The sequence below is a fragment of the Poromitra crassiceps genome (assembly GCF_964638095.1).
Source record: "Poromitra crassiceps genome assembly, chromosome: 29".
NCBI lineage: Eukaryota > Metazoa > Chordata > Actinopteri > Beryciformes > Melamphaidae > Poromitra > Poromitra crassiceps.
In genome coordinates, this window is record NC_139641.1 from 17,479,077 (window position 1) to 17,494,753 (window position 15,677).

Sequence of the window (15,677 nt, forward strand, 5' to 3'; positions counted from 1 at the left end):
TGAAGAATGCAGTGTGACTGTTATTTTTTGTTCACAAAGAAACAAATGGCCTCACATCCGGTTATATTTACTGTTGTGGATGTTTGCACACCTGATTAATTGATTGATTAATTGATTGATTGATTGATCACCTGAGATGATAGAGAAAAAAGATGGCTGACTTATCGGCTGTGGTAAGGTGCTGCTACAGTATCATAGTGTGGGAGGCACAAGTGAGATAATGCCGGCATCAGCTCATCGCTGAAAGATCAAAGACACGCTTTCATGACATCATTCCACACAAAAAGTTGCCAATCACTTTATGATGTAGTAACCAACATCAAATATAATACTCTGCCAGAAGGTTATTGTGTTATGTGCCCAGCATCTTTAAAAAGGTTATTGTGTTATGTGCCCAGCATCTTTACTACATTATGGGGATTTACTGTATGAGGTTTCATTCCTTTTTTTATTATTATTTTTTAATATGCAGAGTTATTACTGTATACACAAACGAGTTGCTACATACCGTAAAGGGCTGTGTGAGGGCGTGTGTGTGTGAGTGTGTGTGTACGTGTGTGTGTACGTGTACACACACATTCACGCAAGTGTTTGTGTGTAACGGGATGGGGAATACTACTTGAAAATGCTGAAACATCTAAAACCACAGTATGTAAATCATAACATCATATGAGTAGAGCAGTGTAGACTGGAGTATAAAGGAACAGTGCAAACGAGTTGAATAGAGTAGAACAACTGACATTTTGGAGTGTGTAGTGAAGTGAATCTAATCTGCAGTGAAGTGGATTTCATTCGTGTAGTGCTTTTCAAACTATGGACCATCATAGATGGTCAGCGTGGTTGGCGGTTGCAAAAAATACATAATTTATATATATTTAAAAAACAAAAGTATAGGCGAGTTTTTTTTATCCAAGTCAAACAGGGTCTATATTATAGCTTAAATGAGTACTATAGAAGAGAGTAGAGCTGAGAGTAGCCTATACTTGGAGTCTAATCTCCCCCAGTCCAGCCTGAAAAACATGCTGAAGAACCAATTCCTCTGAGAGATACGTGACCACATGAACCTAAATTATTTAAAACCAGATGAATCACATAATAGGAATTCATATTACCTTGAAGCCTGTGGAGTAATTCATGAAGCCGTGCTCAGGTGTCCCTGGGTTTTCACAGGTGTGTCTGGTGGGCTCTGGAACAGGAAATCATATTGAGCAGAGGGATCAGAATTAAATCAAAATGAGAATATGACAGAGCAGCAATCATTGATAATGTCTGAGCAATTTCCCCCTGGTGCACCATGTACCAGAGGAAAGTTACTAAAGTTGCATTGTGAATGAGCAGGCTTGCCATGCCATCTCAAATTTTCAATAATTCCTACTTGGGTCTAGCTTTTTTCTACTCTTTGGTAGGGCTGGGACGGATCAGAAAACCCACGGATCGGATCGCGTGACGGATTTTGAGCCACGGATCACGGATTTTTCGGATCAGCAAAAAAAAAAAAAAATAGGCTATATCAGATTTTTTCTCTCAAAATTAGATTTTCGATTTGAATTTTTAATACTATTATACTTCTCTAACCATTTGTTGCCCTGCACAGCTCAAAAAATATTTTTTTCTCATGACACAATTTATGCTTTTACTCTGAAGGCAAAACAACCCAACTTCCTTCCAACTTGTTTTAGGTGGCACTGCGCCTAACTTCCTGCCTGTTGCTTGCTAACGTAGTCACATGACACGGGTACAGACCAGACCGGGTGAGTCTGGAAACATAACGTTGATGCTACGTTATGCTACTCGGTGGCCCCACGTGTTGTTTTGTTGTTATGTGTCCAAGGCAACATTTCACCGTCCGGTGATAATGTGTTCGTGAAACGTGTGCGCGTGTGTGTGTGTGCGTGTTGTGGCTCTCCTATCTTGTGCAGCGCGCAACATGCTGCTCGCATTCCTGTGCTTTTTCAGAGGTGTTGAAATAAGTTTGTTGTCTTTAGTAGCCACTAGCCACAGCCTTCAGAGAGACTTTACAGCGAAGGGATGAGGAAGCTCACTTGTGCTTGCCATGATGGTGCCTGTCTGTGTCTGGCTGCGCTGCAGGCGTTCTCATACACTAACGTTAAACGTTAAATGAAACGAAAGGGGGGGGGGGGGGGGGGGGGGGGGGGGTCCGCGGACCACGACGTTCCGAACCGTGTGCCGAACCGTGGGGGCTGATCCGTACGGGTCACGGATTATCCGTGATCCGTCCCAGCCCTACTCTTTGGTGTTTACTTACTGCCTCTTGGCGAAATTCTCCGTAGATATGGCATTAATTTCCACTGTTATGCCGATGATACCCAAATTTATATACCAATTAGACCAGACGATCGCTCTCAACTCGCTAATCTTGGATCCTGCTTAATTGCTGTTACAGATTGGATGTCTAAAAATGTCTTGCGACTAAACGCCAACAAAACTGAATTAATACTTGTTGGCCCAAAAACCAAATTTCCGCTTCTCAATGATCAAGCGTGTTTTGTTTCTTCATGTCAGCCACTATAGAATCAAAAGAGAAGCGTCATCTGGAAGATTAGATCAATCAGTTGCTCCTCTGTCTTTTCTTTCAGTTTTGATGCTGCCTGGCAGACACCTGTATGTTCTATTTTGCGATTTTCTCTCCTACACATAGGAAATGCTTATCTCATTCATGTTGAAATATCACAAAATAAATCAAAGATCAGAGAAACATTGATAATACACTTTCAATTATGAAAAATAAAATTGCCTTTTTTGGAGACTCAAGGTTTCTGCACCACACTGATCATTTGAAACACTCAACTATTCCATGGATTAGACTAGTTGAATCATGATCAGAGCAGTGATCCATAGATTTGATGTACATGTTGACTCAGACAAACTCATGCAGTACCTATGCATCGAGGCTGAGACCCACTCCAGGTGCTGTCGTCCTGGCAGAGGCGTGTTGTTGAGCCCACCAGGACATAGGGGGCAGTGCAGCTAAACGTCACCTCCGACTTGAAGATGAAACTACGCCCTTCGCTCTGGCCTTTGGCAGGTGTGCCAGGATCGCCACAGAACTTGGCTGCAAACGCAGAAAAATATGCAACATTGCCGACATGAGAAGTGAAGGGCCAACACAGCCAACACAGCGCTCACACATTTTCCTGCAACACAGCGCTCACACATTTTCCTGCAAGCAACAGTGTTCCACCGCCGTGCTGTTGCACTTTCAAAATCCAGAATTTGATCTCTTTTTACGCATAAGCGAGGCATACAGAACAATATAGCAAACCAGTCATCATCATACATCAACTTCAAAAGCACGGGTTTATTCAATTTGCATCGTTACATAACCCTTCTTGCACACATTCCTTAAGGCATTTTTGTTCCTTTATTGCATGTGGGCAGATAACACATTGACAACCTAATTTCAGGTTGAATTATTCAATCTAATCAGGATTATTTTTTCTTCATTTTTATTATATCAATAAGTGTCTTGGCAGCAACAAACGGATGGGGGAGGTCATTTTCGATCAAAATAATTGTCAGGTGAAATATGAATTTACCTCACAGCACCTTGAGGTTAACACAAGCAGAGCCATCTGCTGCTGCAGTTGCTCTCAAAGCCCCTTGCATGATGTCGACTTTTTTAAAATGGGAATCCGGCTACAGCATTAAATACAGGGCTTAAATACAGCAAGCAAAAAAATACATAGTGAGCCTGAAATGTTCCTGTCAGCACACTGCACCATGTATTTCTCTATTCATAAAACTAGTCCGGTAACAAGAATGATGAAAACAATTGAGACATTTCTGTGCTGAACAAATGAATATTCAACACACAGTGCAACTAGAGTGCACCTGGTAGAGTGCATACCTCCAATTAACCTTTCTACAAAGTGTTGTGGTGTTACGTGAATCCTTTTGGAAGTTAGGCGCATTTTTGTGATTTGCCACGCCCATTACCAATCTCCCTTTTGACAAGTGGACGTGGAAAGTTCATCACTTCTAAGTTGGCCCATGACCTTTGACCCATGACCTATGACCCATGACCTACTTTCCCCCAAAGTTTCCTGCAAATCTGTTCCTAACTGTTTGTGATATCCTGCAGACAAACAGGCAAAAACATGACCTCCCGGCCAACTCTGTTGGCGGAGGTCATAAGGATAACTGTAGAGCCCGTCTGGGGTCACCTGGTATGGTTTTCTTTACAATTTACTTCTAAACTGTGCTGTACCCACCAGTAAACCTAAACTGTGCTGTACCCACCAGTAAACCTAAACTGTGCTGTACCCATCAGTAAACCTAAACTGTGCTGTACCCACCAGTAAACCTAAACTGTGCTGTACCCATCAGTAAACCTAAACTGTGCTGTACCCACCAGTAAACCTAAACTGTGCTGTACCCCCCAGTAAACCTAAACTGTGCTGTACCCACCAGTAAACCTAAACGGTGCTGTACCCACCAGTAAACCTAAACTATGCTGTACCCACCAGTAAGCCTAAACTGTGCTGTACCCACCAGTAAACCTAAACTATGCTGTACCCACCAGTAAACCTAAACTGTGCTGTACCCATCAGTAAACCTAAACGGTGCTGTACCCACCAGTAAACCTAAACTGTGCTGTACCCACCAGTAAACCTAAACTGTGCTGTACCCATCAGTAAACCTAAACGGTGCTGTACCCACCAGTAAACCTAAACTGTGCTGTACCCACCAGTAAACCTAAACTGTGCTGTACCCACCAGTAAACCATGCGCACACATTTGTAATATCTACGTTAACGTGAAAGGAGGACTTTTAGGCCTACAGTATACCGTGTGGCATACATATAGTGAGCTGTAATAGCCATTAAGCACCTAGACCAGCGATCCTCAAAGTCCGGACTCCGGTCCGCATCCGGACCCAGACGCCGTCCTATCCGGACCGAGCCCTATAACCTACAAATCATTGAATAGTTACATTTTCACGGAGCGTTTCTATTTTAACCGGCACATGCTTTTATAGTCTTTACGGTACTACTGGTTTATCTGTCAGGAAGCTCACAGAACAATGCATGCGCTGTAAATCATCACACGTGATGCTACTCAGCCAATCAACAAGCGAATCGATTATGCCTGCTGCTGCGGGAGAGTTGACACACGGACGGACGGAGGAGAGGCGAGACTCGGAGAAATGCGAGAGATATAAGTACTTTCACATTGCGTGCTCAAAAGAAACGCGTAGACCACGAAAACAAAGCTTAAGTTTTAATCCAGAGCAGGCAGACTCATGTTCATTCATTGGTCTGACGAGCAGCGATCCTGACCAGCTGTCTATATGGAAGCGCCACACATGAGCAAACACACACACACTCAAATCCAGACTGAGGGCACACACACATTCACTGCCCAACGACATGCAAAGTTTGCATTGCGAGCGACCAATAGATAGAAAGACAGACAGACAAACAGACAGACAGACAGAGTGGGAGCTCACTTCTATCAAGAGAAAAGGTTGTTGAACTGTCAAACTAGATGAATGATGAATAGTTTGACAGTTATTGAGAGTTGATTTGAGTTAATGAGTTATTAATTTGAGTTAGTGTGGACCAGTGATGTCACTGGTCCACACTTTAACACTCAATAACTGTCAAATTAAATGACAGACTTCAAAACCATTTACAGTTTTCTGATATACTACTGATGTTCTAATGATACAAAGCTGGTTGAAAATGGGCGGAGTGTTCCTTTAAACTGTTTTTCCATATTTAAGCTATGCTACACCACGGGATCGGTGCTACGCTGTGATACAAAGTAGCTTGACGTTCTTTGGTTTAAAAAAATATTAAATACAGCTTCGCTTCGCTGAATATGTTTGGATAAAACACATCAAAAACAAAAGCGTTTGTAAATGTAAAATGCACATATGCCAGAAATCCGGCACCTGGCTGGAGGTGTTTAAGCCCTGAGCATGAGCAGACACAGATGAAGCCCACTGGATTATCAGCCCTACTCCTTCACCTTATGGCCTCGCATTGAAAAAAAAAATGGATCAGAACAGCTTAGAGCCTGAAATCAGCCATCCTGCCCTCCATCCATCTATCCACCCATTTATCTATTCATACATCCATCCAAGCACTTCAAGCATATCGTCATCTGTGAGGGTTCCTCGTTAGCTGTAGGAGGCTTAGGAAACGCTCTGTGTGGGCGAGAGCAGAGGCAGGGAGGACAAGTCGAGTCATACAGTAGCGTTCAGTCACGCATCACTGCAGGGATCAAGCCAATAATAAGGCAGGCCGCTTGGCGAGAGCCGACGTGTGCTGCTGCTGCGCAGGGACGTGCAGAAAACATTAGAGGGGCAGGGGCTCAAATTCTTAAAAGGGGGTATATTAGGGGAATAACTCATTTTAAATATTCAGATTTTAACCAGATTTAGAGGAATAACTCATTTATATATCTGTCAGTGTGCGCCTGTGCTGCTGTCGTTCAGTCTGCATGTGGCTGAGTGCGCACTGCTGGAGTGGGCGGGGACGGGCCGTCTCGCTCTCAACAGTCAATGGGGCAAGCCACGTGCGGTTTTTGGGCTGCTGCCTTCAGGGGCGGCTTAGAAAAACACTGGTCCACGCAGAGGCCTATTAGAAATGGTGCATTCAAGGCCAAGAGAGCTCGGAAAAGGCGTTTCTCTTTGAATGCTGCCTTCAGTGACGGCGTGGAAAGGGCAATTCCCATACAAAGCACCATTAGAAATGCTGCATTCATGGTCAGGAAAGGGCACTTTTTACAGACTGAAAAAAAGGCAGGGGCTCAAGCCCCCTTTGCTGTCTATGTGTGCACGTGCCTGCTGCTGTGTGGAGGTCTGCACGACGTGTGCTGCTGCTGCGTGGAGGTCTGCACGACGTGTGCTGCTGCTGTGTGGATGTCTGCATGACGTGTGCTGCTGCTGTGTGGATGTCTGCATGACGTGTGCTGCTGCTGCGTGGAGGTCTGCATGACGTGTGCTGCTGCTGCGTGGAGGTCTGCAGATAGAGAGAAGTTCTCGCTAGCCCCTCTTCCTAGAAGCCAGGAACACACGGGTTCCTTCCCACAAGCGTTCCCTGACATAATAACAGCTCTCCGGTAAAAGGTGGAGATTAGAATCCGGCCCATGCAGGAACGGCTGAATAAAGCCATTACTGCAAGACTGTTATCTTGGCAACACATCCATGTATTCAGAGACATATCTTCCCCTGGAAAATATGTTTGCCTCCTACTGTAAAAAAGATGCATTGTGAATTCAACCAACCTTGCTGATAGTTTAGTTGGAACCTGTTTGTTTGATGTGCCACCAAATAAAGATGCTAATGTTCTGGCTGGATGCCAAAACGACTCTTGACACTTTTCCAAACGCCACTGTGACTCTTGGTATTCAGACAGGGGGGTGACATTACAGGCCAAACAGGTGACGTGCACACACACACACACACACACACACACACACACACACACACACACACACACACACACACACACACACACACACACACACACACACATCAGTCACAAGCTTCAAGACGCAGTGAAATAATGTAGTGCTTTATGGAAATATGAGAGGAACGGCCTCAGGCCAAACCAAGTGACACATATTTAGGAGGAAACACATTATTTAATGTGACTGTGTGCAAGAGAGAGAGAGGGAGGGGGAGAGAGAGAGGAAGAGAGGGGGGGAGACAGAGAGAGAGAGGAAGAGAGGGGGGGAGACAGAGAGAGAGAGGAAGAGAGGGGGAAGAGGAAGAGAGGGGGAGAGAGAGAGGGGGGGAGACAGAGAGAGAGAGGAAGAGAGGGGGAAGAGGAAGAGAGAGGGGGGGGACTGTGTGCAAGAGAGAGAGGGGGGGAGACAGAGAGAGAGGAAGAGAGGGGGAAGAGGAAGAGAGGGGGAAGAGGAAGAGAGGGGGAGAGAGAGGGGAGAGGAAGAGAGGAAGACAGGGGGGAAGACAGAGAGAGGAAGACAGGGGGGAAGACAGAGAGAGGAAGAGAGGGGGGAGATGAAGAGATGGGGAGAGAGAGGGGGAGGAAGAGAGGGGAGAGAGGAAGAGAGACAGAGAGAGAGAGGGAGGAAGAGAGGGGCAGAGAGCGACAGAGAGAGAGGGGGAGAGAGAGAGGGGGCGGAGGAAGAGAGGGGGGGGGGAGACAGAGAGAGAGGGGGGGAGAGAGAGGGTGAGAGACAGAGAGAGGGGGGGGAGAGAGGAAGAAAGACAGAGAGAGGGGGGGGGGGAGAGAGGGGCAGAGAGAGAGGGGGGGAGAGAGAGGGGGAGAGACAGAGAGAGGGGGGGAGAGAGGAAGAGAGACAGAGGGGGGGAGGAAGAGAGGGGCAGAGAGAGACAGAGAGAGAGGGGGAGAGACAGAGAGAGAGGGGGAGAGACAGAGAGAGAGGGGGAGAGACAGAGAGAGAGGGGGAGAGAGACAGAGAGAGAGGAAGAGAGACAGAGAGGGGGGGAGGAAGAGAGGGGCAGAGAGAGACAGAGAGAGGGGGGGGGGCGAGAGACAGAGAGAGAGGGGCAGAGAGAGACAGAGAGAGAGAGGGAGAGACAGAGAGAGGGGGGGAGAGAGGGTGAGAGAGGAAGAGAGACAGAGAGAGGGGGGGGGGGCGAGATAGACAGAGAGAGGGGGGAGAGAGGGCGAGAGACAGAGACAGAGAGAGAGGAAGAGAGACAGAGAGAGGGGGGGAGGAAGAGAGGGGCAGAGAGAGAGGGGAGGAAGAGAGGAAGACAGGGGGGAAGACGAGAGGAAGAGAGGGGGGAGATGAAGAGATGGGGAGAGAGAGGGGGGAGGAAGAGAGGGGAGAGAGGAAGAGAGACAGAGAGAGGGGGAGAGAGACAGAGGGGGGGAGAGAGGGGCAGAGAGAGAGAGAGAGAGAGGGGGAGAGAGAGACAGAGGGGGTGGAGAGAGAGACAGAGAGAGAGGGGGAGAGACAGAGAGAGGGGGGAGGAAGAGAGGGGCAGAGAGGAAGAGAGACAGAGAGAGAGGGGGAGAGACAGAGAGAGGGGGGGGAGAGAGGGCGAGAGACAGAGAGAGAGGGGGAGGAAGAGAGGGGCAGAGAGGAAGAGATACAGAGAGAGAGGGGGAGAGACAGAGAGAGGGGGGGGAGAGAGGGCGAGAGACAGAGAGAGATGTAGCGATGGAAACAGGGGAGAGAGAGAGACTGCCCAAACTTGTTCCTCTCTCCTCCTCTCTCTTCTTGATGAATGATCTATGCTTTGAAGTCATCAGTATGCAGCAGTGTCCAGATTCAAAGTCTCCTCCCTGCAGACACATGGAGCACTAGGCTTCTACTGCGTGATGCTCTCCTTCTCCATGGAGAAGACCAGTATGAATGTTGAAGCACTTTCACTGCTCTGTAATTGTAAGGATTAATCTCTATCAATATTTCAGATCTGAGAAACACTTGGCTGATTGTTTCCTCCATAGAGTAGCCTAATACAGAGCAAAAAGACGAATCAGATAAGCAGTACTGTTTGAACACGATCAATGAATATTTCAAACTGACTCTATTGTGCGTCTTGTAAACGGTTCGGACCCGGCTATAATTGCCCTTATGAGTGCTTTGGATACACAGCTATAATTGCTCTTATGAGTGCTTTGCATACACAGCTATAATTGCTATGTATGCAAAGCGCTCCTAATAAGAGGTGCTTTTTTGCAGATTCCTGCCATCTCTTGCAGCATTGATGAGCTGCCTTTCAGACAGAATTGCTGAGTATGTTTATGGAAATCATATATTCCAGACTCAAAGCAATGTAAGTCTAATAAACAGAAAGATATGGCTCCGTAATTACCCGCCACTAAATTGAACAGAAAAAGCAGGTTGGTTTTGCAGCAGATGCGTGGTGCAGCCAGATTAGCAGTTGCTGCTGAGTTTGACATTTTAAAGCTCCTGAACCTACACTACAATATACTGTAGTGTATGGAGTAATGCTAAGGCCTTGGCCACACTGATCCGTGGTGTCTGTCCGTGTGCGTTCATTTCTCTGTTCACTTCCATTCATTTTCAATGACAGCTGTCCGACTGTCCGTGGAGCACTCAGAAGCGTACGTATCCAGAAAATTTGCATACGTTTTGATGGACAGAAAGACAGAAGATGAACTTTTTCTGGATGGACGTATCGGATGGTCGGATAATCACTGTCCGTTTAGCCAATCAGAGTCGAGGTCTCGAGAGGAGGCGTTCCGAGATTTGTTTCAACTTTTGAAAGATGGCGGCCGAGGCAGTGAAGGAGGTTATAATTAATGCTGTGTACGCATCCCGCTGTTGTACAACGTGATAGTCAGTGTCACCGTCTGATTTCACCATCTAATCTGGTCATTCAGTGGCATTTTATTGCCCCTTAATACAGTAACGTAGCGCACAGAGCTAACAGCTAGCTGACGCCAGCTTTCTTCTTCTCTCGGTTTATAGGTGGGTCGCTGACACCTTCAAGGTGCTTACCGCCACCTGCTGTACAAGTAGGTTACTTGCACATGCAACGGACATAAATCTATCCGTCTATCCGTTCTGTCCATTTTCTGACGGATCAGTGTGGCCAAGGCCTGAGGATATAGCTTCGCAGTGAGACAGAAACGACTTTGACCTGCATGCATTTGAAACCCTGACAAATGTATGTATTTAGTAAATAACGCTGAGTATGTAACGGCAAGTACTGTGCTCGCATTGTGTGCGGTTATGCTTGCTAACTAAGGCTTTAGCTCTTCATAATGTTTTCCTATGCTATAGGGACTCAGAGCCTATAGCAGGAAAACTGCTGCAGATAACGCTTCGCTGACATTTAAATGCATAGATAATAACTTTTTCTACACCCAATATGATCAGCACTTTTCTCCCCATTGTTTTAATTTCCAGACTCCTGTTTGCCTTAGAAAACTTCAGTGATTTATCATTGACTACGTTTGCATGCACACAATATTCCACTATTATTCGGAAAATGAATTGGACCTAACATTCTGAATTTGATAAGGGTCATGTAAACAGCATATTCCAGTTGCATTTTCAGAATTTGGCCTTTTTCGAATTTAGCATTTTCCGATTAAGACATCTGGGTTATTCCAGTATTATTCGGGTTTTAGGAGGATTCTTTGCTCATGTATACAGCGCATTCGGAATATGCGTCTCAATCAGGGTTTTTACCGCAGTTTGCGACACATGTTGACTGCTTGTGGTCAACTGATGTGTGCTAGAAAGCTCTAGAAGAGGCGATATAATAATACGTCATCTCTGGCATGCGAAAAGAAAAGCCCACATTTCTGATCGGGAGGAGAATGCCCAGAATGCTTGTGACCCTGCGAGGTAATAACGTAGGCTACTAGCTTACTTTTTATGAAAGACTTTGATGTGCAAATAATCGCAACGCCAAACTTTCCAGCAGCAAGCTCCTGAAATGGACCAAGTGATCCTCTGTTTATTCTCAACAGAAAAACTCTGCCTACCTGCATCTCTCTCCCCCCCCCCCCCCCCCCCCCCCCCCTCCCTCACGTGTCGGGGAGAGCGAGCCATGGCTGCATGTAAACAGGAATATTAGTGGATTATTAATTTAGTCTGAATATTGTAATTTTCCGAATATGGGCAAAAACCGGAATTGACGAGGAACTGAAGAGTCCTTTAATTTTAATTGAGAGCACTGAAGCAGGGGGCCTGCTACAACAACACGGAGAGCCAGGTCGCTCACTGAATCACACTGAACAATGTTCACATGGCTGTTCATCTGTGTCTCGTTTTGGCACCTGTACTGTAGCTAAGTGATGAAGCTATTAAGTATCATTACTGCATGCTCACCTGTACTGTAGCTAAGTGATGAAGCTATTAAGTATCATTACAGCATGCTCACCTGTACTGTAGCTATGTGATGAAGCTATTAATTATCATTACTGCATGCTCACCTGTACTGTAGCTAAGTGATGAAGCTATTAATTATCATTACTGCATGCTCACCTGTACTGTAGCTAAGTGATGAAGCTATTAAGTATCATTACTGCATGCTCACCTGTACTGTAGCTAAGTGATGAAGCTATTAAGTATCATTACTGCATGCTCACCTGTACTGTAGCTAAGTGATGAAGCTATTAAGTATAATTACTGCATGCTCACCTGTACTGTAGCTAAGTGATGAAGCTATTAAGTATCATTACTGCATGCTCACAATCATTCTGTGCCTAGACACATGAAAACGTAATGCTACAGCATGGAACACTAACGATATGCTCATATATTGTAGCTGCAGGACGTTGTTTCTGGGGGTGCTGATTTGGAAAGGTGATTGTATATTGGTGGCTGATGACATTGCTCATTATAATTACAGCAGACAGCAAGTAGACATTAAGACAAAACATATCGCCACAAATCAAGACCATGACATGACATGACAAGACATGACAAGACATGACATGACATGACATGACATGACAACACATGACAAGACAAGACAACACATGACAAGACATGACATGACATGACCAGTGTTGGGGGTAACTCATTACAAAAGTAACATATTACAATAATATACTTTTAGTAGTAACTCAGTAATACATATTGTATAACTTATTACCGATAGGATTTCAGTAATATTACACCAGTTACTTTGTCAAGTAACACAAGTTACAAATTGAGTGACTTAAAAAATCAAAGCAAATATTTAAATAAAGATACAATCATTTCCTAATCAAATTGTGTGTTTTTCTGCAAATAACTAATATAGACGACAATAACAAAGGAAAACATTTAGAGAACATTTAGAATTTTGGACGGTTTACACTGACTTCAAGACGGTTTACATAATTTTTCGGGATGGTTCCGGGGTGGCGATGTCATTCAGCTACAGCTGTTATTTTGGTGAAAGTAATGTAAAAGTAGTGTAATATGAGTTACTCTACATAGACAGTAATATTGTAAAGTAACTTATTACTTTCAAATGAAAGTAAGTAGTAATATGTAGTATATTACATTTGGAAAGTAACTTGTCCAACACTGAACAGAACATACGGTAACATAACATAGAAAATCAGGCACAACGTGCCTTGTCTGGTCGTAACACTGACGAATATTATATTTAATTAATATAATTACATTAAGCCGAATATAAATGAGACTGTAGAATGCACAGTGACTTACATCAATTATAAAGAACAACTACAATGAGGCCATTTTGGAGAGGAAATGGCTGTATAAGGGACAGTGTTTCTAGCTGCATCCACACAAACAGTAGCTGCCTGTCAGCGGGATCTCAGATGCTAAATACCCAAATGGGACCCTGTTCCACTGAGTGAATAGAGCCACAAGCACCTAAAACTGCAATTAGTGGCAATTACAAAAGAAGACAGAATTGAATATAGCTGTTTTTGGGGAGGCCCCAGGGGGTCTTAGACAGCTTCTGTCATGATCTAACAGGTGGTACTGCAACGCTGCCAGCACTCCTACTTCCCTCAGGCAGATAGACCTGCTATCGGGTAGTGCTGGAAGTACTGTTAGGTAGGGGGTGCTGTAATGAAGGGACTCTCTGTGTTGCCCGCAAGGGCAGCACCGACGAAAATTGGAAGTTTTTTGGACTTTTAGCCATATTTAGAAGAATATTTAATTTTAAATTAACATTAGGATTATACTGTTGTGATGTCATTATTCAGTATCTTCTCCTTTTCTCATTCACTTTCATGTAAGCACCTGCTCTCCCTTTAGTCGTTTTACACTACAACAGACAGCAACACAGGCATAAACACTGAACTTATTATTATTATTATGGAAAACCAGATTATGATGAAAATCAAACACTTTTGAAGAGAGAGCGTATGAAATAAGATTAGAGCTGGGAAGCACAAACAGTTTTTTTAATGCATTTTGTTGCTGTTATAAACACAAGACAGCCAAATCCAACAATTTTGAAAATCCCATCTCTTGCCACCAGGGGGTGCTGCAGCACCCTCAGCACCCACCTTCCAGCTCCCTCTGATGGCTTACATGGCTGCATAGGAGTCCTGCAATCATCAACGTGGTTGATGTCAAGTGCAATTGTTCAACATTCAGCCCTTTGTCAATGTTCTGAAGGAACACCTTTCAGTTTGTTTTGATCCCCTTTAGTCACAGGGAAACGCCTGTAAGCACTTTACCCTCCTTGATGTTTCATTTCTGTCTGACTGGTGAACGTGAGAATGATGAGGGTGAGATGCTGTTGAGCGACCATGCGTCCCCTGGGTTATCATTACGTTTGGAAAGATGACTCTGGGAAGGTCTTAATCTAATAAAGAGCATGAGGTTCCTCCCGCGGGGCTCCACTCAGATCATCGTCTTCATCACCATCATCATTGCAGCATTAGCTCCAGGGCTAATAGGATACTGTATAATACCATGCCATTCCCTTCAGGTTTGGGTATCATGTAAGGAGATGATAACAGATGAGCCAAACTAGGGACAACACTACAACCTTGAACCTGACTTTGCAACCATATTATGTCCATGTTCTGCTTTCTCTTTGTCTTATTGCATTTGTTTTGTAAGGCAGCTTTGTTCTAAAATTCCACAACGTTAATTAGGTTGGAACACTTCATCAACGTACATTTTTTATTACTTCCAGGTTTCACAGAAAGCGTTTATTTTTTAGCTGCCAGCGCCTTTCTGCTCTTCATTCTCAATGGTAAGGACGCGCTACGGGCGCTCCTCTTACAGCACCGCGCCTGCCGTTTGAGCGCTCTTAGGAGCTAGCGTTTTTGGGCGGAGCGCTGTGGGCGCCTCAAGTAGAAAACTGCTCAACTTAAAAGCACCAAAGCGCACTAAAAAGATAAACAAACGGGAGGAGAGGAGGAGAGGGTCCGGGGGAGAATTATTAATTGTATTATTATCTTGTTGGGTTGATGTTAGCGTGCTATTTACCTTGGATGCTAGCTTGCCATCGTTAGCTATTAACTACAGAGTCAGCTCCGTGTCTGTGCGCATTGGAAGTGCTGTCGGCATGATATCCAAAGTGCTTCGCTATGAAAAAACTGCGGTCTATGGACACTAATGTTGTTTTTCAGCTCAGACAAGTTCTAAAGGTAGGAAGTAAACAGTCTTGGTTTCCGCTGCAGTTGGGCTTGCTGTGGAGAAGCGGTGATCCACTGTAGAAAAACAGCTGAAATCCAGCACATAAAGGTTGATTTATGGCAGGCTGCTCAACATCTTTGCTAAGTGTCACTCGACAGAAATAAAAGAGTCGCACGACGTTTGTAAGGTTTCAGTCGTCTCCATGGTGACCGTGAATCAGCATCCTACTACCCTCCCCCGTCCTCCTCCCAGCTACAGCGTCTCTCCCCTCAACTCCACTCCGAGGAGGAGGAGCATGGTGTTCGTGGCCAAAAGCCTACTACTGTAACATTGTCTCCCTCCTCTGAGTCCAAATCATTGTAAAGACATCCTAAGAGTCCTAAATGCAAAAGTCCTCGCTGTCAGGTGAAAAGAAGTGGCTGGCGACTGCACACATATCGGAGGAAGCATGTGCTAGTCTACAACTCTCCCCAGTCAGCAGAGGGGGTGGAGCAACGAATAGGGGAATTGGCCAATTACAATTGGGGATAAAATGTGTGTGGGGGGGGGATCTGTTAAAAAATGAAAAGAAAGTGTGGAGAGACACTTTTTTCTGTCGCGAAAGACGTCAGATCAGTTTAAAAGGTGTCGAGCGACGAAGCATGAATTGGGCTTAAGGCAAGGAATATGTG

At 44.9% G+C, this 15,677-nt stretch overlaps 1 protein-coding gene across 1 annotated transcript in view; it reads right to left on the reverse strand.

Annotated features, from left to right (window-relative positions):
* Window positions 1–15,677, reverse strand: part of LOC310800114 (CUB and sushi domain-containing protein 3-like) — a gene marked incomplete at both ends in the record, with an annotated part of 662,783 nt that overhangs the window by 36,361 nt on the left and 610,745 nt on the right. Inside the window, 2 exons of the mRNA XM_083662685.1 lie at window positions 1,113–1,186; window positions 2,900–3,073. Coding sequence (XP_083518811.1) covers window positions 1,113–1,186; window positions 2,900–3,073 — 248 coding nt within the window. The remainder of the gene's footprint in view (window positions 1–1,112; window positions 1,187–2,899; window positions 3,074–15,677) is intronic.